At 43.0% G+C, this 26386-nt stretch overlaps 1 protein-coding gene and 1 long non-coding RNA gene across 2 annotated transcripts; one reads left to right on the top strand and one right to left on the bottom strand.

Annotated features, from left to right (window-relative positions):
• Positions 1–13035: 13035 nt before the first annotated feature.
• Positions 13036–13972, top strand: LOC122482526. Its single transcript, XR_006297194.1, has 2 exons — positions 13036–13271; positions 13588–13972. It is a non-coding gene; the product is annotated as an uncharacterized LOC122482526 (long non-coding RNA).
• Positions 13973–15050: 1078 nt separating this feature from the next.
• On the bottom strand, positions 15051–19357 carry PATE1 (prostate and testis expressed 1). Its single transcript, XM_043582218.1, has 3 exons — positions 19306–19357; positions 17660–17788; positions 15051–16971 (listed from the first exon to the last, which is right to left on the bottom strand). The coding sequence occupies exons 1-3, from the start codon at positions 19355–19357 to the stop codon at positions 16838–16840; spliced, it is 315 nt and encodes a 104-aa protein (XP_043438153.1). The 3' UTR covers positions 15051–16837.
• Positions 19358–26386: the final 7029 nt, after the last annotated feature.

The raw sequence follows: 26386 nt of genomic DNA, 5'->3' as shown, positions 1-26386 counted from the left end.
GTGTGTGATGATGGATATTAATTAGATATATTGTGGTGATCATTTTGCAATCTATACAAATATCGAATCACAATGTTTTACACATGAAATTAATATTTCTATGTCAATTATACCCCAATTTTTAAAAAAATATCACAAGAAAATAATTCTAATTTGGAGGAAAGAATGAAACAAGATGAAAAAAAATTCACATGAGGAAACAAGCTCTGTGGCAGTGTTGATAATAAAAGTCAAAAAGTAGAAACAATCAGGATTGCCTAAATCAAATGTGATACATTGGTATACCGAAACACCATGCCTCCATAGAAGTGACATAATATAAATACAAATATATGGATTTCAAAACATGTTAGAATATGTTCATTAAAATAGGGGGTTTAAAATAGTGCAGTTTAGTGTGATCCCATTTTCACTTCACGTCTATTATCTATCTACCTCTCTCTCAATCAACTTTTTTATTCATCTAATTTTAATAGTGAAAAATGGTGGTATTTTAATGTATTATCTAGTTTTAGGCATTGAGTGATATATTTTTCTGGCATAAGTTTATTTTCTTTTCCTATAGAAGTAAAGCCATGGAAAAAGTTTCAGAGAATCAATATATTAAAAGACTGCAACAACCCAGATGTTGGAATTAATAGGCAAAGAATTTAAAATTCCTATTATAAATATTCTCAAGAACTTACAGAAAAAGAGAGACATGAGGGAATCTGAACAGAGAGGTGCAAAATATAACAAAGAACTATTTGACAAAAAATCTCAGACAATACTAATGTTGTAGGTAATTTATATTTTTGTCCCTTTCTCCTTTTTGATTTTTAAAAATGAACATAAAATTATTTTTAGTAGCTTAAAAACTAAATGAAGGACATAAATAATTTAAATGAGATAACACTGGGGGTGCCTGGGTGGCTCAGTTGGTTAAGCATCCAACTCTTGACTTCAGTTCAGGTCATGATTTCACAGTTTGTGAGATTGAGCTCCATGTGGGACTTTGTGCTGACAGGGCAGAGCCTGCTTGGGATTCTCTCTCTCCCTCTCTCCCTCCTCCTTCCCACCCCTCTCAAAATAAATGAATAAACGTAAATAAAAATAGGACAACACTATATTATTCAGTAAATCAGACATATCGAAGTAGAAGATTGGTTAACTTTCTCTTCAGTTATGATACTGCTGGCAATTTGCTAGGCTAGGTAAAAACAGATAAAACAGATAACAAGATCATCACTCATGTTGCCTGCATAGCAAAGATACTGATGAAAGAACAGTCAATACTATAAACCCTTGAACTACCAAAATTTTTCCTCAATTCCATTTATCCTTGTATAGGTATATAAAAGCCAACTCACAACAACTTTCTGTAAAAACAGAAAGGACCCCCAAAAATAAAATCACAAAGAGGGAGAAAATAGCAACCAACACCACAGAAATAGAAACATTGTTAGAGAATATTATGAAAAGCTATATGCCAACAAATTGGGAAATCTGGAAGAAATGAACTAGAAATGTGTAAATTACCAAACAGAACAGGTAGAAATAGAAAACTGGAACAGACCAATAATCAGAGAAGAAATTGAATCAATTACCAAAACTCCCAACAAACAGAAGTCCTGGACCAGATGGCTTCACAGGTGAATTCTACCAAGCATTTAAAGAAGAGTTAATATATATTCTTCTCAAACAATTCCAAAAAATAGAAAAGGAAGGAAAACTTCCAAATATATCCTGTGAGGCCAGCATTGCCCTGATACCAAAACCAGGTAAAGACATGACTAAAAAAGAGAACGGTAGGCCAATATTCCTGATGAACACAAATGCAAAAATTCCCAATACAATACTAGCAAACCACATCCAACAATACATTAAAAAATGATTCACCATGATCAAGTGGGATTTATCCCTGGATAGCAAGGGTGGTTCAATATTCTGAAATCAATCAATGTGATACGCCACATACAGATAAAATATTTGACAAAGTACAACATCTATTCATGATAAAAACCCCTACCAAAGTAGGTTTAGAGAGAACATACCGCATCATTATAAAGGGCATATGTGAAAAACCCACAGCTAATATCATCCTTAAATGGGGAAAAACTGAGAGCTTTTCCTCTACAGTCAGGATAGAGACAGGGATGCCCACTCTCAATACTGTTATTTAACATAATACCAGAAGGCCTAACCACAAAAATCAGACAATAAAAGGAAATAAAAGGCATCCAAATTGGCAAAGAAATAAAACTTACACTATTTACAGATGACATGATACTATATGCTAAAAACCCAAAAGATTCCACCAAGAAAACTGCTAGAACCAATACATGAATTCAGAAAAAGTTGCAGGATACAGAATCAACGTACAGAAATCAATTGCATTTCTATACAACAAAAATGAAGAAGCAGAAAAAGAAATCAAAAAATCAATCCCATTTACAATTGCACCAAAAACCATAAGATACCTGGGAAGAAACCTAACCAAAGAGGTGAAAGATCTGTACACTGAAAATTACAGAACACGTATGAAAGAAATTGAAGGTGACACAAAGAAATGGAAAAACATTCCTCATGGATCGGAAGAACAAATATTGTTAAAATGTTGATACTTGGGATTCTCTCTCTTAATCTGGAGGAAAGAATGAAACAAGCAACAAAGAATGAAACAAAGCAGTGTACAGATTTAACTCAATCCCTATCAAAATCCCACCAGAGCTAGAACAAACAATTCTAAAATTTGTATGGAAGCACAAAAAAAACCCAAATAGCCAAGGCAATCCCGGAAAAAGAAAAGCAAAGCTGGAGGCATCATGATTCCGGACTTGAGGTTTTTTGCAAAGCGATAGTCATCAAGATGTTAGGTACTGGCACAAAAACAGACACATAGATCAATAGAATAGAATAGAAAACCCAGAAATGGACCCACAACTTCATGGTCAACTCATCTTTGACAAAGCAGGAAAGAATGTCCAGGGGGAAAAGGACAGTCTCTTCAACAAATGGTGTTGGGAAAACTGAACAGCCACATGCAAAAGAATGAAATTGGACCACTTTCTCACACCATACACAAAAATAAATTCAAAATGGATGAAAGACCTAGACTGTGAGACAGGAAACCATCAAAATCTTAGAGGAGACCATAGGCAGCAACCTCTTTGATCTCTGCCAGAGCAACTTGTTACTAGACACGTTGCTGGAGGCAAGGGAAACAAAACAAAAGCAAAAATGAACTATTGAGATTTCATCAAGATAAAAAGCTTCTGCATGGCAAAACTCAAAGGCAACCCACAGAATGGGAGAAGATATTTGCAAATGATATATTGAATAAAGGGTTAGTACCCAAACTATATAAAGAACTTTTAAAACTCAACACCCCAAAAAACAAATAATCCAGTTAAGAAATGGGAAGAAGACATGAATAGACCTCTTTCCAAAGATGTCCAGATGGCTAACAGACACATGAAAAGATGCTCAACATCACTCATCATTAGAGAAATATAAATCAAAACCATGATGAGAGACCACCTCACACCTGCAGAATGGCTAAAATTAACAACGCAAGAAACAAGAGGTGTTGGCAAGGATTCACCCCTTTAATCTCTCAGCATCCATTCTTCACCTGGGTGGAAACTTTACAGTCCCAGCACCAATTCCCATTACCTTATCCTTGGGAGGTGATAGCAATTCAACCATACTATCACCAAAAAAAAAAAAAAAAAAAAAAAAAGTGAAATAGCCACCACCAAGTCTCTTTCTAGTGAGGGGGGGAGGGCAAGGGAGATCATTGAAATGATGAAGCAATCTGAAATATAGCCGCCACAACTCCCACTTCTGTAACTGAGATGGTTGGTCGTCACAGCTGCATTCCCGCACTTGTATTCTCTGTTCTCTCACTTCTGCTGGCCTATCAACTGGATAGGCTTCCTGACCTGGTGGCATACCCCAGCCCTCATTTCTGTAAGATCTGAATCCTTGCTGGATTTGTCTTTGTTGTCTTTTCTATTCAACAAGACTATTGAGCAAGGGAATAATTAAAGATCTTCTAGTGAATCCCGATTTTCAAACCTAATTTTTCTTGCCCCCATTGTGTAGGCACAACTTAAACTCCCCCTTGTGATCAGAATAAGTCACCAGGGTCAGTACAGTGACCTTTTTCTCTGCCTGTTGGGAAGAAGGAATGGAGACACTTTGCTATCCCGCTCCCACTCCTTTTCTCCTCTCTTCCTCTGACCATAGGCATCATAGGCTAATGGGGGATGAGGCATTCCTCTTATGACATAAGAGAATATTCTGATATGTGTCCTCCAGGTTCCATTACAAATTAAACATGAAGGAATTTGGGAAAGGCTTTCTCAGAATAATTCTTTGGTTGATGAGGTTAGTGTTATGTAGTATTATCTGTTGAAAAATGTCACACCATGGGCGCCTGCTTGGCTCTGTCAGTAGGGCATGGGACTCTTGATTTTGGGGTTGTGAGTTCCAGTCCCACGTTGAGCAGGGAGCAAACTAAAAAAATAAATAAATAAAAGTAAAATGTCACGTCATGCATATTACTATATTATTTTAGTTTTCCTTTTTTTCTATACCAAATCTTGCTTTATTCCTATATAGGGAGTATCCAGGTAGAATGGGTCAGGCTGGTTTCTGCAGGAGGCAAAGGAGAAAAATCACATGAAAGATCAAATAGACCTTTCCTTGGTTCCACTTCCTCTAGTCTCAGAGCCTACAGTAATGTTTCACTCTTCAAAGCCTCAGAAGTCTTCTCCAATGAGTCTTGAATGCCCCAACTATGTTCCTATGTTCCCTATTTGCACTGTCTTTGCAGTAATTTTCCAAACTGCAGTATATAAGCAAAGATATTTTCAGTTTTCTTGTACCAGGTGTCCAGAAGTGAAATGTACTTTCTCTAAGACCATCTACAAAACCAAGTTTCTATTCTAGGGCTCTTGGAGATTGGCCATCTACCCTGAGGCATCGGCTGCATTGAAACCCCAGGCAGTGTCTAATGCCAGACTCAGTGTGTCTCTCTCACACTTGGCTGCCCTTGTGGTTCAGTGATTTCAACCAGCAGCAACTCAAAGTATTCCTCTCCAAGTTCTGGTTCTGTACTTTTGTAAACTCCTCCTTCAAAGGGCTCCTCTTGCAAATACATTGAGATAAAAGGAGATTAGTCTTAAATTCACTTCTAATTCAAATTAATCCTATACCTGGTTCTCTGTGTGATCTCATTTCCACAATAGGCCCTGGTTCACTTGATACTGGTCACTCTCTGGGACTCCTTGGCTGCTGTCCTTCTTGATTTAATAACTTATTATAATTTTTACATTTAAAAGGTAATGAGCACTTTCTTGTGCCGAGTGCTGATCTATGCCATTGACGCACATTATCTCATTTTATTCTTACTACAACCTTATGAATACATGAGGTTAAGTTCCATTCTTAAGGTCACAAATGTAGTAAAACTGTCATTTGAAACCAGAAGCCATGGGAGCGTTATGTTAAACTGATATGGTGCTGCTACCATGAAATGGGCCTCAATAAAGGAGTTAATATAGGAAGGCCTAGTTCCTTTATTCCCAACATACCACCTTTCAGAATTACATGGACATATCAGACTTTACTGAGTGGCTGGCATAGGTGTAGCAAAAATGCAAACTACACACTAAATACGACCATTTCCATAGTCCAATGGAAAGAGAAGGAAAGTGCAATCTATCCTAGTTGGCCTTCTCACAGACATGACCCAGGTCCTAGCTTTCTTCTGTCTACCTAAATAAAGAGGTGAATAGAAGCAAGCTTACCTTGCCAGAAATTGAGTTCATTCAGTAATAGCAGAGAAATCACAATTGGGGAAACACATGCTGTAGCAAGTTACAGGTGAGTCCATTCAAGATTTGGGGTGGGCTATACTTATGGTTAAGGAATGTAAAGAGGGGGGAGTCCAGCCAGAGTTCACGAAGTAATTTCAGTGGCTTGAGTATAGCGAGAGCTTTTTGGCAGATGTTCAGCGGTCATGAGATAAGGCTCCATTGTCTTTAAATCGGGCTTTTATGGGAAATCAGTCTTTCATTTTTTAAGTTCCGTTCTTTCTGAGGGAGCATGCATTAGATTCTCCATGTCATAGTCTCTAATTCCATTTAGATTGAAATCGGTCCCTCTGTCCTTCTGAGTCTTTCTTCAAAGCACTATCTAGCCCCTGACCCCTAATGGTCTCTTTTGTTCTTAGAAGTATCCCCAGCACCTAAAGCAACTCCTCAATATCTAGCAGAGGGCAAGCATCCAACATATGTGTTGAAGGAGTGAATCCAACAAGGAGGTTGGCCTGCTCCCTCCCCACCAGTCTGATACTGGTACTTGGTAACCCATAGAATTTTGTTTCCACAGCAATGAATTGGTTGACATTGTGGTGAGCTCCAAGATGTGTATTTTAGGAGGGCAATCTGGGTGAGCTTCAGCTCTCTGAATCCAGTGGAAAGTCATTGGGTGGCTTCAGCTCTTCAGGTCCTATTCCCTTGAAGATCTTCCAAGCAATGCAAGGTGAGGCAATGCCCCCTCCATCATAGGGAATCCAGTTGGAGACCATCTTGTCCCACATGCAAACATTAATTTACAAAGATATTCTACTAAATAGATTATAATCTCATGTGATTCCATCAATTCTGAGGATAAAATTTTCATTAATATGCTCAGTTTTACTTGGAACTCCTTATTCATCCTCCTGTTTCAAACCTTGATGAGCAGCTCAGGTGCATAAAAATGAGGCCACAGATGCTCTGTTTTTAAGCAATAAAGATGACAATTTGATAGCCCATGATTGGCTGCAAAAGCCCGAGCTGGAGTTTTGGATCTACTACTCTGCTCTCGGAAAAATACCATTTTAAATAGGGGATTTCTACACTGTTGTCTATGTGTGAAGAGAGATAGCAAAAGTTTTAAATTTTATTATATCCCATGGGGTGCCTGGGTGGCTCAGTTGGCTGAGCGTCTGACTTTGGCTCAGGTCATGATCTCATGGCTCATGAGTTCGAGCCTTGCATTGGGCTCTGTGCTGACAGTTTGGAGCCTGGAGCCTGCTTCAGATTCTGTGTCTTCCTCTCTCTGTGTGCCCCCCCCCCCCCCCCCCGGCTTGTGCTCTGTCTCTCTCTCTCTCCCAAAATAAACATTAAATTAAAAAATTGTTTTAATTTTATTACATCCCCAAATGAACCAGGAGTTAGAAAGGTGGTCATGTTGGTGTTGGCATATATGCAGGGGGATGGGGTGGCAGAGTAGGTTGTTCATCTAATTACATAAATTTTGTGAACCACAATGTAGTAGTTTCTATGTCATTCCTCTATCTGGTACATTAAAAACATCCCAAGAAGTGCTTGAATTAAATGCATATAAGGATGTGTTTAGATAAGTAGATAATGAGTTTTATCTAAATGATAAGAGGCTTCTATGCCTTATGATAAATGGCCTCTATGCAAATGGAGGGAGAAGCCACGAATCCAGGATGAACATGTAGTTGATAGTAACAGAAAGCTTCATGCCTGGTTATAGGTGAAAGAACTATCTTAGGCAGTTCTACTATCTCCCAATCAAGATTGGGGGGGAATAGTGATGTCATTGAATGAGAAAGCAAAGGCACTGCTAGGAAGAAAAGGTGAAAAAAGGAGAGGCAGAGAGATTGCCAGAGGCAGCAAAGGCATAGCATAACGAGACCCTGGGGATGCGGGGGCAGGGCGGGGGTGGCAAGCAGTAGAAATCTTGATGGCAAGCTATGGGCAGTAACAGGTAACTTCCTGATTAGGGAGTGACACCCTTCTCTTCCCTCCCTCTGCGGCTGAAGCTATTACTCTCTTGCTGAGGTCCTGGATCCCTTCACTAACTGTAGTATGAGTGAAGGGGTTTATGACTTCCCATCTAATAGATGGCGATGTGTGAGTTCGCATGATCGGGGGTCTTTAGGAAATAACTAATTGATAAAGTTCCTGTTCACAGTGTGTTAAAGCTTGGGAAATTTTTCCTTAGCTAGATGTGTGTGGAAAAGAGATTGTCTCCCCCAAATCCTGACACTCACTGTAGGCTATCTCCTTCCCTCTCCCCTCAGATACCTCCTTTTTCCCGCCCCTGGGAACCAAGAAAAGATAACCTATTCCCAGAAGTTTGGAACATGTAGAAGGGCCTCTGTAGGCGCCAACAAAGCTCCAAGAGTTGGTGGCTGTACAGACAAAGAGAACCTCTATAGACATTTAACTTGAGCTTCTTGGGATTTCTATGCATTCTCTGGATGTTTCCCCAGACTGTGGCCATCAAGAGTTGCAGAGTGGGGCCCGTCTTGCACAGGCTCAATATCAGAACTCAGTGAATATCTGTGCTGTTTGCCCATCAAGGAAAATCAGTATGCCCTGAACCTGAGTCTCCACCTTCAAAGTCTATTCTGGAAGAAATGGTTCTTGTGCCCACTTCAACACACAAGTCTAATCTAAGCCTTTGTGGTAGTTAACCTTCATCAGGACATTCCTGCAGCGACCCTCATGGCCAGGTTCTTCCTCATCCCATGCCAGAGGGGCACCTGCAGGCTCTAGCCTGCTGTTCTCTATGGACAGATGACCATATTGAGAATGGCTCCTCCTGGCTGAAGGCTCTGACATTTACTCTGGCTAAGAGGTCTGGGCTACTATGGAAAGTAACACAAAGTGTTCCATGTTCTTAGTTCTCATCTCAGCCCTATCACAGGGCTTTCTATTCTGGTAGCCCTGGTGAGCACCCACTTGGCTCACTTTTAGTCTGGGAACATAGAGAATACGGATCCAACATGTCATGTTTGGGGTGACAATCTCCATTCTTCCCGATGCACTTTCAGAGAAAATTTAAATGGCCTTAACGTGGGTGTTCTCACTCTCCTGGGCTCCACAGGTGGGTTTTCCTGGGTAGGCAAGAACAGGTGCAAGTTACCGCTAGAGGGCAGTATAACTTCCAGTCCCTCTTCTCCAGCCTGACTTGTCAATGTCCCAGCAGCCTGTACAGGGGAGCATATTTACTGTGCACGTACTGTGACCGGAGTCCTGGAAGTTGGTCGAGAACTGCTGTTAGGGGTGGCTTGCAGCAGCCTTCCATCCCGTACTCATCACTCCAAAACGGGGCGGGCAACTACTGGAACAGGGGGCTGTTAGGCAGTGGGCTGGGGCAATGGAACAGGACTTCAGGGCAAAGCCTCACTGCCTTAGAGACTGAGATCCTGCTGACTCAGTGTAAGAAAAGCCTCGGGAAATAGGCGCTTTTGAGGAGGAGTCCTCTTGAAGAAGTCCATTGTCACTCCTGGCCTCCCCACAACCCATCCACTGTCAAGTCGGTTAGATGAGTTAAGCTCCAAAGCAGGGCATGTGATAGGAGCCGAATCGATGGGAAGTGGTGACCCAGAATCCATGTCTGACCCTGAATTCCCGTTTCTTGCTCTGTTAGCACCAATCAGACATGATCCCTGACCTGACAGCTGAGAGCACCCAGATCACGATCTCCCTCTGTCTTCACACTGCGGTGAAATTGCAATTCAGTCCTGTTTCTTAGGCATAAAATAAAGACATGGGGCTCTATTGCTTCCATGCCCAACTCCTCCATTTGACCCACTGGGGAAAACGGTACCTTCAAGGCTGCCCCCAGCGAGAAAGTCTGAAGGACAGTGAAAGGAGGGAAGTGGGGCTGCTTTGGGTTGAGTATGGGGGGACGGCAAGGGTTTCTGGAGTGAGACCCAGGCATGCAGGGCAGTGATGTGGGGTGGGTCCAGCTACTAGAGGGAGTGTGGTTCTGAGGCAGGGCTGGGTGAAGGGCCAGCCAGGAGAACGAGTCAGCCAGACCCCATGTCCCCTGCTGGCCCGGCAGTGAGGCAGGTTTGCACTGCGTGCAAGGGAAATGGTCATGGAGGAGAAACGTGCCTGGACCTCCGTCACACATGTCCTTTTTTCTGGGTGTGTGGGGCTCAGATGGAGTCCTGTAATAAAGCAAGGCTCCCTCTTGTCGTGGACTCACCTGGGACCAGATGATCCCACCCTCAGGTGTGTTCCCTGCTGAGCAGGGCCAGGGAAAGTGCTTGTCTGAGGTTGGCAGAAATGGTTGAAGGGCATATTGCTCTATGCAGGGAACTTTCTCTGTGTGAGTGGGGGTGGTGTTCTGCTTTTATTTTCTTTTTCCCTGTATCCTTTGCCCTTTCGCTGCCCTCCTGCAGGGACAAAGTGAGCCCAACCATGGCTGACTACAAAGGAGCCAAATGTGGCCTCAAGTCCCTTACCTTCTCCTCTGTCTGCAGAGATAGGACGTGGGTACAGGTTGAGCCTCTGGGCAGGGCGGGAGCAGCAAAGAGCAGGACAGCGAGTCCTTCAACCACCCATCTAGGAAGGGGCAGCAGGCTGGAAAGGCTTTGAATAGGAGCCAGGGGTGGAGGGGAGAAGGTGCAGACCCTCAGCCCCAGGAGAGGCCCCAGGGGAGGGCTGGGAACCTAGTTCTGGGGACTCAGATATGGAGGCGGGGAGGAAAGAATGCCTGGACAGCACATCCTCTCTCTCTGTGGGAGGGAGAGGTGGCCACGGGTGTCCAAGGTCTGTCGGAGGCACACACTAAGATCCTGAGGACAGAAGTGTTGAAAGGCTAAGCAGCTAGCCAAAGCTTCTGGCTGAGTCTGGAACACTCAGGTGTTAGCCCGTTTAAAGGGATTTACCAGGGCACCGGCTCCTGAATCTCCCACCATTTCTGGGCCTCACATTCAACAGGGAAGACAGGTACACTGATAAAGTCACAATTTTCACAATAAGGAACCAGAATCTCATACGTATCATGTACAACCCTTCTCAGATTGTAAAGGAAAGAAACAGCATGATGTAGTGGAAGGATATGGCTCACCGGGTCCAACCTTGTTCCCTGGGGAATAATACTTCATCTCTAAGTGTACTTGGGCTTCAAGCACACTTGAAGATGAGGTCAATTATTTCTAAGCTATGTGGTTGTTCAGAGAAGTCAAAGAAATCAAGAATGTTTGCCACCAAGTAGGGTCTTACTGACCATTATCGTATGTGAATTTATTAAGTCCTAATAACTATAGCTGATATACCTCTGACAGCCCTTGATTTCACCTGTGAGGTCCCAGATCCCATAGAAATGAGTAACTTGTTTAAGGTCACGTAGCAGGTAGGTAGCACCCTTGGGCCTCCATCCCAGATGTACAGGGAGTACCCTCCTGGCGAAGATTATGTGAGGGATCGTACTTGGGAATAGCATGTGTCTGGCTCTGGGAATAAGTCCACTCAGATAAGTGGGCCCCACACTCACTCTGTCCCCAAGACAGGGGAATCTGCCATTACCATCGCCTGTCTTCTCTGTGGTGACCACCAACCACAGGTCATCCCACAACTTGGTACTAGGGGCTTTTCACCGTTCCCTCGTGTCTCAGGTTAACCACACCAACGATGCATTCACTTTTTCATCAGATAGTCTTGCCTATCTGATAATTGCAAAGCATCCAAGTGCTGAGGAGAAAGCAGCAAACACAACACAGGGAAATCTTGCATTCAGGGCGCTTTCGTTCTTGAGAGGGGAAAGAGGCAAGAAAACATAAATGAGGAAAGTCTTAGAATGACAAAGCGGCTTGAGCATGCCGGAGAAAACGGGAAAGGGATGTGGCAAGTGTGGTAAGGGAGTTTTGCACGTATGGACAAATATTTCCTATTTACACGTGTGTATATTGGAAAGCCTCGGTGATAAAGTGACACTTAGTAGATGAAGGAGGGAGGCACAAATGTGTGGCACCATCTAGAGGAAGTGAGGCAAAGGCAGGGGACTGATGAGAAAGCTCATTTCCAGCCCTCCCTGCTCCCTTCCCCGCTCTGTCCCCTTTCTAGTGACTAATCCAAATATGTCTTCCTCTCTCCCCATAATCCCCAGTGTACGTCTCCCCACTGGAATCATTTCCGGTCTTTGTCTCCCTTGAAAAAATTAGTGAAGGGAAACTGATCATCTTCACCTCTGCATCCCCCTTTCTCGTGCTGCCCCATCCAACTCTCAGAGGAGTGTTAACGCTGGGCGGTCAGACCACATCTGGAGTATCCTGGTGGCAGTGACGACTCACTTTGGGAGGGAGGGAGTACCGCTGGAGGTCATGCTGAGGCCAGCGTCTAGATGGTTCTGGTACCTGAAAGGGACTGAGCCACTCCCTCGCAAGGCTCAGGGCCCCCCAGATTTGCTACATGTGAAAGGCTGTCCTGGAACGTGGGCTTAGACATGCTCCGTGTAGACCAACGAATAGAACGACAAGCGAAGTGAAGAGGTACTAGGGAGAGAGATTCTACACCAACGTTAATCAGTTCCTTATGCTAGATCTACTAAAGTGAAGTGAGCTGTCTGGGTGGGCTGAGTTCCAAGTATCTGGAGAAATGCAAATGCAGACAGGATGTACCATCTCCTGGGAACGTTGTAGAGAGGATTCAGGTGGCTCGATCTGAAATTTATGATTCTGGGATCTAGTGCGATGCCTGACGGCAGGTGATGGGAATAAATAAAGCTGAACCTCCCACTGGGAATGTCTCAGAAATGGGTCTCAGGCTGTTGCTGTTGCTTCTGCTGGGCATTTTCACAGTGGTCTTCATGGATGAAGGTAAAACCTGTGAGGGAGGCAGTGATGGGTGGTGAGAGGCTATATGGGGAGGAAATGGAGGTGGTTTCTAAAGTTGGCTTTTTGGGATACTGTAAAATGGCTCAAGGAGAATTTTTCTTCTTCTTTTCGCAGATATCCGTGGCCCCAAATCAAAATGTATGGTGTAGTTTGTTTGCAGTTTTGGGATATATGATGCCACAGGGAGAGAGGACATTCTTGATTTTTTTCACACGTTGTATCTCTCTGACTATTTTCCAGTCTTTTCACTCACTGCCCTGGAATCTTTTTTCTGCCCCCAGCCTTGGGTGAAGGCGGGAGGGGGTTTGAATATATAGGGTTATAGCTGTCGCTACAAGGGAGTAAGGACCCCTGGCAGAAGTTGGGGAGGGTGTCAACTTCCTTCCTGTGAGGACTGCCCCTCGCCAGTGTAAATGTTGACAGTGGGGCAGGTTTCTGAAGAATTGCCTTCCCTAGAGCTCTGCTTTAAATCTTTCCCCTTTTTCTTTAGGGCTTCGATTTTGCCATGATTGTGATTTCTATGATGGATTCAAATGCCGTGGTCCCAAGAAACGTTGCTGGAAGTTTAACTTATCCCTCAAATCCAATAAAAGTTGTACCGCAGATCACTATTACTACAATGATCCAATTACAGGTAAGTGAGAGGTAGAGAGAGACACAAGACTTTACCAGTGGTGCCCACCTTCCTTGAGGTCAAGGTGTGGAGGGAACAGGGCCCATGGAGAGGCTGGGAAAATGGAATTCTCCATACCCCGACCTCGGGTGGAGCCTGTGTGGGAGGCAGATGTCTTTTGCCCGGTCCTGTCTAGAGAGACCGAGATGAGATGCAGGCACAGTTTGAGGGCTCATCCTTGGCTACAGAAAACCAATGAGATTCTTGACAGCCATCATTGCCAGGGAGACAGTGTGATTAAGTAAGGCGATTACCTTTACTTTTCTTCTCTCTTTAGGGAGATATCTGTACCGATATACAAAACTGTCTTGTAATCCTTGTGAAGAGGGAATGTTCCAAGTATACCATGACTTACTGAGAGAAACATTTTGCTGCACTGATAAACATATGTGTAATACTGGACATGATATTTTGGAAAAGTCAGCGCTTTTTGGAGAAGATAAAGAACACACTATCCATGATGATGTCCTACCATAACCTTAAACTATCCTCCCAGTAATTTTTGCGCTTCCCCTACACAATGGCAACATCATCTCACATTATCTCAAACCCAGACCCTACTCTCTACTCTTTTCCAGCAGATCTACCCATGGAAGCTCTGTATGTCCTGTGTCAGTGTTTTTCCATTAAGAGGAAAATAAGAACACCCATGTCTGCCTTCTGGTTGGATTCCCCTGTCTTTACCTCCTGATAGCGTCTGGCAATCTGTACCTATCCTTAAGTTCTGATGCTAAGCCCGGGGTCAAATCTTTGGCAAAGGGAACAAAGTATTTTTCTGGTAGAGCTTCTGAGCAAAGATCAAGAGAAAGCAGGCTGGAGAGAAATAGGGACACGAAATTGCAAGAGATTTTAGGAGAAATCTTTGGGTTTGTTGGAGGGCAGGAAAGGCTTGTGTTAAGTAGGGGCTTGAGAAAGTAAATGTGAAGATAGAAAACTCTAACTGCCGTGAACTAGACAAACAGTCTTTGTGCCTCTGCCACCATTTGGGGGAAACTGTACCAACCACAGCTCCTCCTGACCACACAGACCAAAGTTACCATGTTTCTAATGATCTTCTCTTGCTTTCATGGCCAAAGCCAAGGACATCAGGGTAAGCACTTGGCCTGGTATTGGCCAGCTACTCTGTTTCCTGGCATGTGAGGAGTCCCCTCCCACCCAGTTCTGAAAAATATTTAAATATCTCCTAACATTCAATGAATTCATTGGTAAAAAGCTGAGTGCTTTTCATCTATTGACACATCCCCGCAACAAATTATGTCAAGGGAAGATAAGAGTTTCAGACTTCACTGTGGTGTCCTAACAAAAATAATAAGCTACGAAATGACAAAAATGACTCCCTAAAGTATTATTCACTCACTTTGGGTTGAACTTTTCTTTTACTATGCTTGCATTCCTATGTTGGAATCTACAGACACTATTACATTTCATATTTGGCTGTACAGTTATGTGTACATATATAATATTATCCCAGTTTTAGTAGTATCCCTCCTGATCCAGGCTTATAATTGCTTACTGCTTTCTACCACATTATATTTGCATAAACATAATAAAATATTTTTTTTAAATGTTTATTTCTGAGACAACGCGAGAGACAGAGTGCAGGCAGCGGAGGGCAGAGGGAGACACAGAATCTGAAGCGGGCTCCAGGCTCCGAGCTGTCAGCCCAGAGCCCAACGCGGGGCTCGAACCCATGAACTGTGAGATCATGACCTGAGCCGAAGTCGGCCGCTCCACCGACTGAGCCACTCAGGCACCCCAATAAAATATTTTAACAGACAAATTAATTTTGAAAAGTTTGCAATATATGTATGCTTGGATTTCCTCCAAATTGTATCATGTTAGCAGGAGTGTTATACTTTAGTAACATGAGAAGCAGAAAATATGCTAGATTCTTCCATTCAGGATTAGTCTATATGGAGAGAACGGAGGTGCTGGCAGTAGGCTCCAACGATGAAGTGCTTTACCAGGGGAATTACTGTGATGTGTGATTAGTGCCCAGAATGGTCCCAAGCAAGTCAAAATTGGAAACTTCAAATTAGAGGAGAGAAACAATGTAGAGTGAAGAAGTTAGCCAGTGGCGGGAAGAGTCGCAGATAGATACTGAGTGATACTGACAGCTGGAGGCTGACCAGCACACATTTATAGCTAAGTTTGAAGTGAAGCTTCCTAAATCATTCTGGCAAAGCCCCCAGACCTTCATCCTACCCAGACTAGCTTTCTAGTCCAATCTTTCTGAGCCTTGCCCTATTGTGTTTCCCATCTTTGATTTTCATGAGATTCTAACTCCTATATTGTCGCATGTACAACACTTCCTAATTTTCTTGTCCAATTGCAGTACATCTCTGTTCTTAACATTTTGGAGGGGAAAACATAGGAAGTAGAGGGAACAATGACAGAAGACAGACCCTGAACACACACCCTAGTTCTAGATTCAGGAACAAATGATAATCAGTTGAACAAAACAGGAAAAGTGAATTTATATTTACATAATCACATAAATAGGCCTCATCCTACAGGTTGTTAGAAATTAGTCTCAATCCTGTGCGCATGCGCATGCTCGCTCCTATTTTTCCAGGGTACTAGAACTAGACAGAGCAGAAAGCCTGGGTGTGTGTGCAGTGGGGGAAGGGGAGAGGCATCTGCTCATGGGGACAGCTCTGTACAGAGATTGCTGTTGAGATGTCCAGGGGCCAGACTCACACGGCTTACTCAGATCCCACAAATTTCAGCTTCTTTCATGCAATGCTAGACACATGGTAACATTTGTGTGGCTACTCCTTCTGGTTTCATCTCCTTGAAAGTATCCCACAGCTCTTCCGTATCTAAGGGTGCTTTCTGGTGAGTTTGCCAGGGAAGCAGGGTATAAGTTACTGTCTTTAGATCCCATAGCTGACTTCTCCACTTCTTCTCCAACCCGTAACCCTGAAGAGAGTCTCATTCTGGAAGGCAGAAAATTATTCTCTCTTCAGGATTCTGATGCAAATTCTTTTCTACGCTCTACCCTTCTCCTCACCCTGGGAACAGCATTCGTGAACAAAATTCAAGAAGACTCAGGCCAGCTCTTCATTTTGCTACTTCCCTCCCTGTGAGGCCAGGGTCATAAGCTTTCATGGGAGTGAGATAGGAAGGATAATACCAAGAGATATAAACATTTAAGAAGAAGAAAGGAAGGAAAATATCCTGCCTCAGAAAGAAGGGGGAAGGTTGGGAAAAGAATTGCCCCCGATTCTCGTCTTCCCTTTCTGGAAGCACCTTAGGCCATACAGTAGAAGCACTAGGTTTTGCAATAACCTGTGGGAGACATTGATCTTACTCCCAAGGTGTTTGTCCTCCCCCCTTCCCCAAATCCCACCTGCCACCAGGGACCAAGAGAGAAAATCTAGAAAAGGAGAGGACTTTTTCTTACACACGCAGAAGGCAGAACCATGTGTTTGCAACCTGAAATGTGGCTTTTTAAGAAATCATTGCAAGGAGGCGGAGGCAACAATATCATCCAGAGATTGGAGCTCCTGAAGGACGGGCAATCTCTATAGGTATTCATTGCAGAAGTCATAGCCCCGGCAGCACCTGAACTCCACCAAGTAGACACTCCATTTTATTTTGCCCACATTAGCACAGCTCTTCAGGCAGCCCATGAACATTAACCATGGAGTACCGTCTTCTGCAGAAGGAAGAAGACACGTATTAGCAGAGAGGCTTCTGCAAAGAAACCTCTTTCCATACCAGGACATAAGAACAACTTGTGTGTAGTTCAAGTCTCTGTTATTCAAGTGTGAAGAACTGTAAGCTGCTACAGGTTGAGGGCTTTCCAGAAGAAAAGCAATGGCAGAGAAGTTTGAAAAAATTCCTGGGGGTGGGGAGGTAATGACAGAAGCAATTGAGGGATTTCCAAAGCTGGGTATCTCAGTGGAGAATCTCAACAACTGGTTTAAGTAAGAGTGATAAATGCCAAGGGCTCACTGAGCACGAAGGGTAAGAAAATAGAGGCCATTTAGACAGTATCTAATGCTGACACTGACCCGTCCCCATGGAAGTCCAGGTAGCGACAGACAAGGAACTGCCTTCCACCCTCCAACAACCACCTAGTGTCCACTGGCCGTATTGCGCCTCCCCTCTCCACTCCGTGCGGTCTTCCCGCTTTCTACAAGCTGCTCAGAATACTGGTTCCATAGCTATAGATCCCCACCCCTTGGTGACCACCTCCATCTATTTTTCATTAGGGCCTATGTTCAGGGTAGAGAGAGCAGTCATCCCAGGGCTGGGGCTGCCTGTGGCGAAATACGGTCCCTGCTTTTTCCTAGAGCTCGTATGTCGCAGTCGGCTTCCCCCACCCCCATCCCACAACTTACTCTTGGAAATCCTGCCAGTTGTGCAAGACTCTTCACTTGTTACAATGCATATTCCTCTGCCTCTGGAACACTTCTCTCCTGGAAACTGCAAGTGGCACATCCTACACTGAACGATTCCTGTCGTTTGGGCTAATGAGTCAAGAAATAGAAGTGAGAAGTGATCTCACACTGCCATGAGAAAACCCATCTCCCTCTTTCAGGTCTGAAGTCTGCTTGGAGCCCAGAAGTCTTTACCAGGGACCCATTGAGTGTGGGCATCTGCCTCTATTAAGAGAGGCTAAGCCAGGAGAAGGACTGCAGTTTATGGTCTCAGGAATTTAGAATGGAAAAACGGGAGGGGAAAGAAAGGTGGAGGGGTAAGGAAAAGAACTAAATCAAGACAGATAATCTTCAGACTCTTCAGACTCACCAGGATAATAGTCTTCATCAGTAAATAGTTCATGAACTGTATTGGCAAAGAGAAACGAAATCAGTCTGCAATTTTGTTTGAGATTTAGCCTTGCCCAGGGCAACTGTGATGCTTGTAACACATGGGGTCCATCCTGTGTTTTTCACCTGGGGCCACTGTAGGCTCTTTCTGTCCCTCCAAAGCCCCGGCAACTGCCTCCTGGTATCTTTGCAGCTGTTCCCTCCTTTCAATTCCCTTTACCTCTGGTGGGGCCTCCCAGATACCCTATTCATCACTCTAGGGTGTAGCACAGACCAGAAGAGAAAGATAAATGTATCTTCTCCCCCTCATTCCCTTCTTTTTAACTGACCTACGGTGGCTTTCTTATCTCCGTGTTCCTGGAAGCTGACAATGCGGAAAAGCATCTGAAATTCACGAGGTTGCTACACTTCGGTTTGGCCAACCAGTGCCTGTAAAGTCAATATTCTACTCTCTCCTTTCCCTTTTGCTTTCCTTTTATTACACTTACCTCAACCTTGTCAACTGCTGCTGATATTATTTTGTCAAACTTCAAATCAGCTCCCATCCCAGCCCATCCTGTTGTAAGAGGTTGCTGAGTGTTGAAATTCAAGGGCTATCTCTGGGTTCCTCTCAACACCCGATGCCCACACTGCCTGGCTCATCTCCTCCCCTGCCTCCTTCTTCCCCCTCCCACACCATGATCCATTTGTATTCACATGTGTGTTCACTGTCTGCCAGTGACCCAGACAGTACTGTTGGGGAAAAAGATACATGTTCTGCAGACTTCATGTTACAAACCCCGCCTCACAACTTCTATGAAAATCTTCTCAATCCATTTATTTCCTCCTATAAGGGGAAAGGTCCCAGGGATGTGATGCGTTGTGGAAGGCGTGGTATTAGAATGGTAATATGAGGGGCGCCTGGGTGGCTCAGTTGGTTGAGCGTCCGACTTCGGCTCAGCTCATGATTTCATGGTTCATGAATTCGAGCCCCGCATCAAGCTCTGTGCTGACAGCTCAGAGACTGGAGCTTGCTTTGGATTCTGTGTCTCCCTCTCTCTATGCCCTCCCCCCCCACCCATGTTCTGTCTCTCTGTTTCTCAGAAATAAAATAAACATTAAAAATTTTTAAAAAAGAATGATCATATGGCTTCCAGAAGAGGACCTTTGTCACAGGAACCCTGACCCATTCCCATATCCTGGACACACCTCACCAACTGTCAACCCTAGGGACTCACCTCTAATGCAGCAGAGCAGGATGGGGAGTCCCAGCAACAGGGGCTTGTCCATTTTGGAAAGAAAAGAGCAGGTTAGGGCAAGAAGCTGCCAGGTGTCTATTTATACCTCAGCCAGGTTGGGTTAGGGGTGGGGACACTGTGGAAGTCCTTGAAAGGCATACCCTTCTCCTAGGGAAGCCAGTGACTCTCTGGTTTCTCTTTTTGGAGAACTGGGCAGAAAAAGGGCCAGCTGACCTAATTTGTTTCAGTCCAACTACTCAGGATGATGCCATGTTCTATGGTTTTTTTCAGGATACCACACTGTGGGAGAAAACAAGGATAAATCGGAGTCGGGTGGGTAGGATTCAAGGTGCTCATTACAGATGAGAGAATATATGAGCACAGATCATTGTAATGCAGAAAGGCCAAAAGGATGCTGAGCACAGACCAGTAAAAAGGCATACCTGGAGAGAGTGGAGAAGAGAGGCGGAAGAATAGACACAGAGGCACTGACAGGATTCTCATGAGGGGCCAGTTTCACACTGTTTGTCATCCTGGAACAAAGCAAACCATGGAGATGAGAGCCGAGGAGGAAGCTGTTTGCCATTCTTGGAGTTAACCAGAGGGTGAGACAGATGTCGTTAGGAGAGAGAGGACTGAGATTACTTCTGGAGTGAGGTAAGCTGGTCCTTCCCACTTGAGGTCAGGCCAGGTATTGGGGGTAGTTACCTCAACTCTGAGAAGGACTAGATATTCAATCAGAGAGGTGGCTGAAGGTACAATTCCCATGGAGGGGGTTGAGCTGGTGGAGTCTAAGAACAGCCATACCTAGTATCTCATTCTAAGCCTTCTGGTAGTTTCTTTCCGTTATTCCTATACTTTTAACAGGTACTAATGGAAGTTGCAGCCTCGTCTCTGGTGTCATTACAAGGCATTGAGGGAAATGTCTGTGCCTGTGTTTAGGGCAGAGCAACAGAGAGAGAGGAACAGCAACTAGAAGGAAGCAAATTGCAATGGGACACAATTTAGGGCAGGGTGGGGTCTTGGTCTAACCAGACATTGGCTGAAGAGACAGGGGACAATGAGAGTGATGTGTGGAGATTTTCTCCACGATATATTGGAGGCTATTATTACATACCAAAAGAGAAAACTGGCATCTCCATAAAGGGAGGAAGGAACAAGAGAATTATGACCAGTTAACTGCTTGCTCAGGATACATAGGACCCTGGTGAAGCTTTTATACACACGTACTCACACATACAAACAACATCACTGACTTTTGTGTTATGCATATTTACAAACAGATGCTTCCCTTTCTCTCCTCTCATTGCCCTGGAATTTACCGTCTTCTCTTCCATCTTTACATTCATTTCTCCAACCTTCTTTACCGCCTAAGAATTCCATATTTCATTCTTTGGCTAATGGCAGCTGACAAGAAGGGAGGAAATGTTCTCCTCCTCTGTCTCATCAGAAGCTGTCTCTTCCCATGATTACACTCCTGTGCGATGATTATACCACTTTTTCCTAAGGCATAATTTTCCTCTCCCAGCCTTAGTGATCCTGGATTACTAAATTGGATTCCTAGCTTATATATGAACCTTACCTAACTGACATACTTTTCTCCTCAGGTCCCCTTCAAATTCATACTTTCAGACTTAGTTTTCTCACAATACCTGATTTTCTTACCAGACCCCTTCTTTCCTTTCCTCAGTGCCCCTAACTCTCCTCGAGGGCCCCACAGAATTCATTTTATGTCATACATTTCAGATCTATGACTTAAAAGTATTCAGGAGTGGATCCCTTTTGCCTATTGCTTTGAAGTTTACTTAAATCTGTCACAACCCCTTTGCTCATGATGTTTTTCTCATCACCACAGAGTTCTGGGAGTACAAGTAGTACTCCAATTAGGACAACTAGTCCAGAAGAGTAGCCCAAATACTCAACTCTTAGTGACCAGGTAGGTACCCAATTATGTCTCTATGTGCGTGATTAGGCGATGTTTCAAACACGTGCTAGCATTTCTGGTTCTCATCTCCAATGTTGTCACGTAAAACAGCAAAACAGAAAAACAAAAAAAGATGTTTTTTGAATGGAAATTCACTTTCCAACCAGTTATCATTATTTTAAAAAGACACAGACTACTGTTTCTCTACTACTACACAGGGAATACAGCAAAATATGCATGAAATCATTCATAATTGTGATATTTTCACATGACAACATTTTTGGATAAGTTAATGGGGCTGGAGGTGAACACCACCGGGATTTGAGGAACGAGACCTTCACTTAGGCAGATAGGACATAGGAGGAGGGTCAACAAAATGAAGAACTCCAGGTACTTTTCCATTGAAGCCCCAGGAGCTTAAGGCTTAAGCTCCCACAAAACTTGTACTGGTGATCTAGCAGGGAAAGAACAGTTTCTTCTAAATTGGGGTTTGAAGAAATGGCCAGACCAGAACAGTCTGTCTCTTTTTCCTCAGGCCAGTGACCAGTATAGCCTTGGGTGACTGAGACTAGATGAAATCAGAGAGGTTCTCCCCTATCTAGAGATGTGAAAACAGTAAATTTTCTGACAATATGAGCAGGTCCAAGAAAGAACATAAAAAGAAAGTCTCTGGGGAGCCTTCCTGTGTGTATTGTTTTTTCTATCATGAGACTTGCTATCCCCAAGGATCCCCTGGGAATCTCAGAATTGCTCAGTGTGTCCACAGCTCCCAAGATAGTTCCCTCTTACGACGCTAAGGGCTGGAGAAGAGAGCATGGACATTGACATGACTAGGGAAGTAAGTCTAGGATTCAAGGGTGCAGAAGTAACCAATAATCTACCCATTGTCCCTGTTATGGCATACAGCTCAAATAAAATCTCCTACGCTTTCAATATGCTGTATCAACAAACCTAGCTCTCACCAGGAGAACTCCTTCAAAGGGTGACGTCAGTGAAGGAGAAATTAGGGAATCCTTTTCCATTTCCATGGTAAATTCACCAGAACACAAAGACCGCGCTCAGAGACCTCTTTGCAAACTGCAGGCACTTCCATGGTGGCACATAGTCCTCTGTACGGCTGAATTTACAACATGCTATTTAAATGAATCCCTTCAGATTATCAAACAATTTCTCGGGGCGCCTGGGTGGCTCAGTTGGGCGTCCGACTTCAGCTCAGGTCATGATCTCACAGTCCGTGAGTTTGAGCCCCACGACAGGCTCTGTGCTGACAGCTCAGAGCCTGGAGCCTGCTTCAGACTCTGCGTCTCCCTCTCTCTCTTTTCCCCCTCCCCTGCTCATGCTCTGTCTCTTTCTGTCTCAAAAATAAATAAAAACATTAAAAAAAAATTTTAAAAACAACAACAATTTCTCTGTGTTCAGAGACTGTCCCTGACCAGTTGACCAAAGCAGATTTCCCCCCTGTTATTTCCTCTGTGTGAGTGTCTATACATGGGTGCAGAGTTTTTATATTGATGAACAAAAATGAAAATACCGAGAAGGGGAGAAAACATAAGTGCATATTCAAATCATTGGAAAGTAAACCATGTGACAATGAACCAGGTCATGAAATTGAGTATTACCAAAACCACAGAAAATTCCCCACACAAAGTGTTTTTTCCTAACTACATTCTCCTTTTTCCTTATCTAGTAGGAAACATTACCCTTTCTCTTTAAGTGGAATTTAACCATTGTTTTGTTTTATAGTTTTACCACACTATATTTTTTGTTGTTTTTGAATATTGATATAAATGGAATCAAATGGTATGCACCGTAGGAATTATTCATATTTTTGTATAAAGCTTTACATTTTTTTCTATGTTGTATTCCATTATGTGAACTTTAGGGCTGATAACTTTTCACTAACAATGGAAAACATCAGCTCAGAGATTCAAGGAGCCTAAAAAATTCCTGAGATATAACTTAAAATGCAGCATTGTACCAGCATCCTTCTCAGAGCTAGAACAAACAATCCTAAAATTTGTATGGAAGCACAAAAGACCCCAATAGCCAAAGTAATGTTGAAAAAGAAAACCAAAGCAGGAGGCATCACAATCCTGGACTTTAGCCTATATTACAAAGCTGTAATCATCAAGACCGTATGGTATTGGCACAAACACAGACACATAGACCAATGGAATAGAATAGAGAACCCTGGGTCCATACATTTGGACCCACAAATGTATGGCTAACTAATCTTTGACAAAGCAGGAAAGAATATCCACTGGAAAAAAGTCAGTCTCTTTAGCAAATGGTGCTGAGAGAACTGGACAGCAACATGCAGAAGAATGAACCTGAACAACTTTCTTACACCATACCCAAAAATAAACTCAAAATGGATGAAAGACCTGAATGTGAGACATGAAACCATCAAAACCCTAGGGGAGAAGAAAGCAACAACCTCTTTGACCTCAGCCACAGCAAGTTCTTACTCAATATGTCTCTGAAGGCAAGGGAAATAAAAGCAAAAATGAGCTATTGGGACCTCATCAAGATAAAAAGCTTCTGCACTGCAAAGGAAACAACCAACAAAACTAAAAGGCAACTGATGGAATGGGAGAAGATAATCTGCAAATGACATATTGGATAAAGGGTTAGTATCCAAAGTCTATAAATAACTTACCAAACTCAACACCAGAAAAACAAATAATCCAGTGAAGAAATGGGCAGAGTACACGAATAGACACTTTTCCAAAGAAGACATCCATATGGCCAACAGACACATGAAAAGATGATCAACATCACTCATCATCAGGGAAATACAAATCAAAACCACATTGAGATATCACCTCACACCAGTCAGAGTGGCTAAAATGAACAACTCAGGAAACAACAGATGCTGACAAGGATGTGGAGAAACGGAAACCCTTTTGCACTGTTGGTGGGAATGCAAACTGGTGTAGCTGCTCTAGAAAACAGTGTGGAGGTTCCTCAAAAAATTAAAAATAGAACTACCCTATGACCCAGTATAGCACAACTAGGAATTTATCCAAAGGATACTGGAGTGCTGATTCATAGGGGCATATGTACCCCAATGTTTATAGCAGCGTTTTCAACAATAGCGAAATTATGGAAAGAGACTAAATGTCCATCAACTGACTAATGGATAAAGACGATGTGGTTTATATATACAATGGAATACTACTTGGCAATGAGAAAGAATGAAATCTGGCCATTTGCAGCAACGTGGGTGGAACTGGAGGGTATTATGCTAAGTGAAGCAAGTCAGGCAGAGAAAGACAGATACCATATGTTTGCACTCATGCGGATCTTGAGAAACTTAACGGAAGACCATGCGGGAGGGGAAGGGGGAAAAAAAGTTACAGAGAGGGAGGGAGGCAAACCATAAGAGACACTTAAATACTGAGAACAAACTGAAGATTGATGGGGCGGATGGGGGAGAGGGGAAAGTGGATGATGGCCATTGAGGAGGGCACTTGTTGGGATGAGCACTGGGTGTTGTATGGAAACCAATTTGACAATAAATTATATTTTTTTTAAAAAAAAAAAGAAGAAATAGGGGCGCCTGGGTGGCGCAGTCGGTTAAGCGTCCGACTTCAGCCAGGTCACGATCTCGTGGTCCGTGAGTTCGAGCCCCGCGTCAGGCTCTGGGCTGATGGCTCGGAGCCTGGAGCCTGTTTCAGATTCTGTGTCTCCCTCTCTCTCTGCCCCTCGCCCGTTCATGCTCTGTCTCTCTCTGTCCCAAAAATAAATAAACGTTGAAAAAAAAAATTTAAAAAAAAAAAAAAAGAAGAAATAGAAGAAGGAGGGGGGAGGTAAGAAGAAGAAGGAGAAGAATAAGAGATTTCTGATGCTGCCATCTGTTTCCACAGGCCCACAGAGTCCTCGAACTTCAGACTCCTTAGGTGCTTCAACCCATGCTCCAGCAATCCCACCCCCATAATCCTTCTCCATGGTCAATATTCTTGAATGTTCAGAGGTGGGTCCAGGTGTTCTTATTGAACCCAGAAAAACACAGACATGTTACCTTTGGGCCAGCAGTATCCTTGGTACTCAAGAAGTTCATGAAAAAGCATCACCAGACACAGTTAGGATGATGAACAAATTCAGTGTCCAATTCTAAGATATCTGCTAAGACTAAGTTAAAATGAAACCTGAAATGTGCCAGAATGATTGAGCACATAGAGGTCTTTCGTGTCCACAGTGAGATAAATAAAGGAGAGGAGGAGAAGCCAGATGAAAAGGAATAAAGAATGAACTGTCTAAAAAAAATAAAGTTAGAAAGTGAACTTTTAAACAGTGTGGAATATATTAAGTATCTAGCAATAAATCTAAACCAAGTTGTGTAAGTTCTCTGAAGAGAAAGTAGCATAATTAAGAAAAGCCAACTACAATCCAAAAATAAATGGAGAAACAGATCATGATTATTGAATGGAAAATTCATTAATGTAAATTAATATCCTCTAGACTTATGGAGTCAACAAAATCTCAAAAAAAGTTTTTATTTTGATACAATTTAAGAATCCCAAGAAGTTACCAGACATAGTGCAGAGAGTCTCCGTGTATTTTCTACCCATCTTTCCCAATGAAATACCATACGCACATTCTCATGTTCATTCTACAAAACAGGAAATAGATATTGATACAAAGCTATTAACTAAACTATGTACCTTATTCAAATTTCATCAGTTTTTACACGTACTCATTTTTTGGGGTGTGTACTAATATGACAATTTATTGCATGTATAGATTTGTATAATAATCACCAAGATCAGGATATATAACTGTTCTGTCACCACAAAGAAGCTCTCTCATACCACTCTTTTACAGTCAGACACTCCCTCTAACTCTACAGCCTGGTAGCCACTGATCTATTCTCCATCATCAAAATTTATCATTCACAGGGTGTTCTATAAATGGAATCCTTATAGTATGTAATCCTTTGAGATTGAATTTTTGTCACTTGGCATAATACCCTTGAGAGCCATCCAATTATTGTGTGTATCAAATTCATTTCTATTGCAGACAAACAGTTTGTTTATCCATTCACCCATGGAAGAAAATCTGTTTTTTCCCCAGTTTGGAACTAGTCCAAATAAAGCTGCTATGAATATTCTTTTTCAGGTCCTTGTGTTTTTTTCTTCCTCTAGGACAAAAACA

Source organism: Prionailurus bengalensis, chromosome D1 (genome assembly GCF_016509475.1).
Source record: "Prionailurus bengalensis isolate Pbe53 chromosome D1, Fcat_Pben_1.1_paternal_pri, whole genome shotgun sequence".
Lineage (NCBI taxonomy): Eukaryota > Metazoa > Chordata > Mammalia > Carnivora > Felidae > Prionailurus > Prionailurus bengalensis.
The sequence above is the reverse complement of the archived record's forward strand: the minus strand, read 5'-3'. Positions and strand labels throughout refer to the sequence as shown.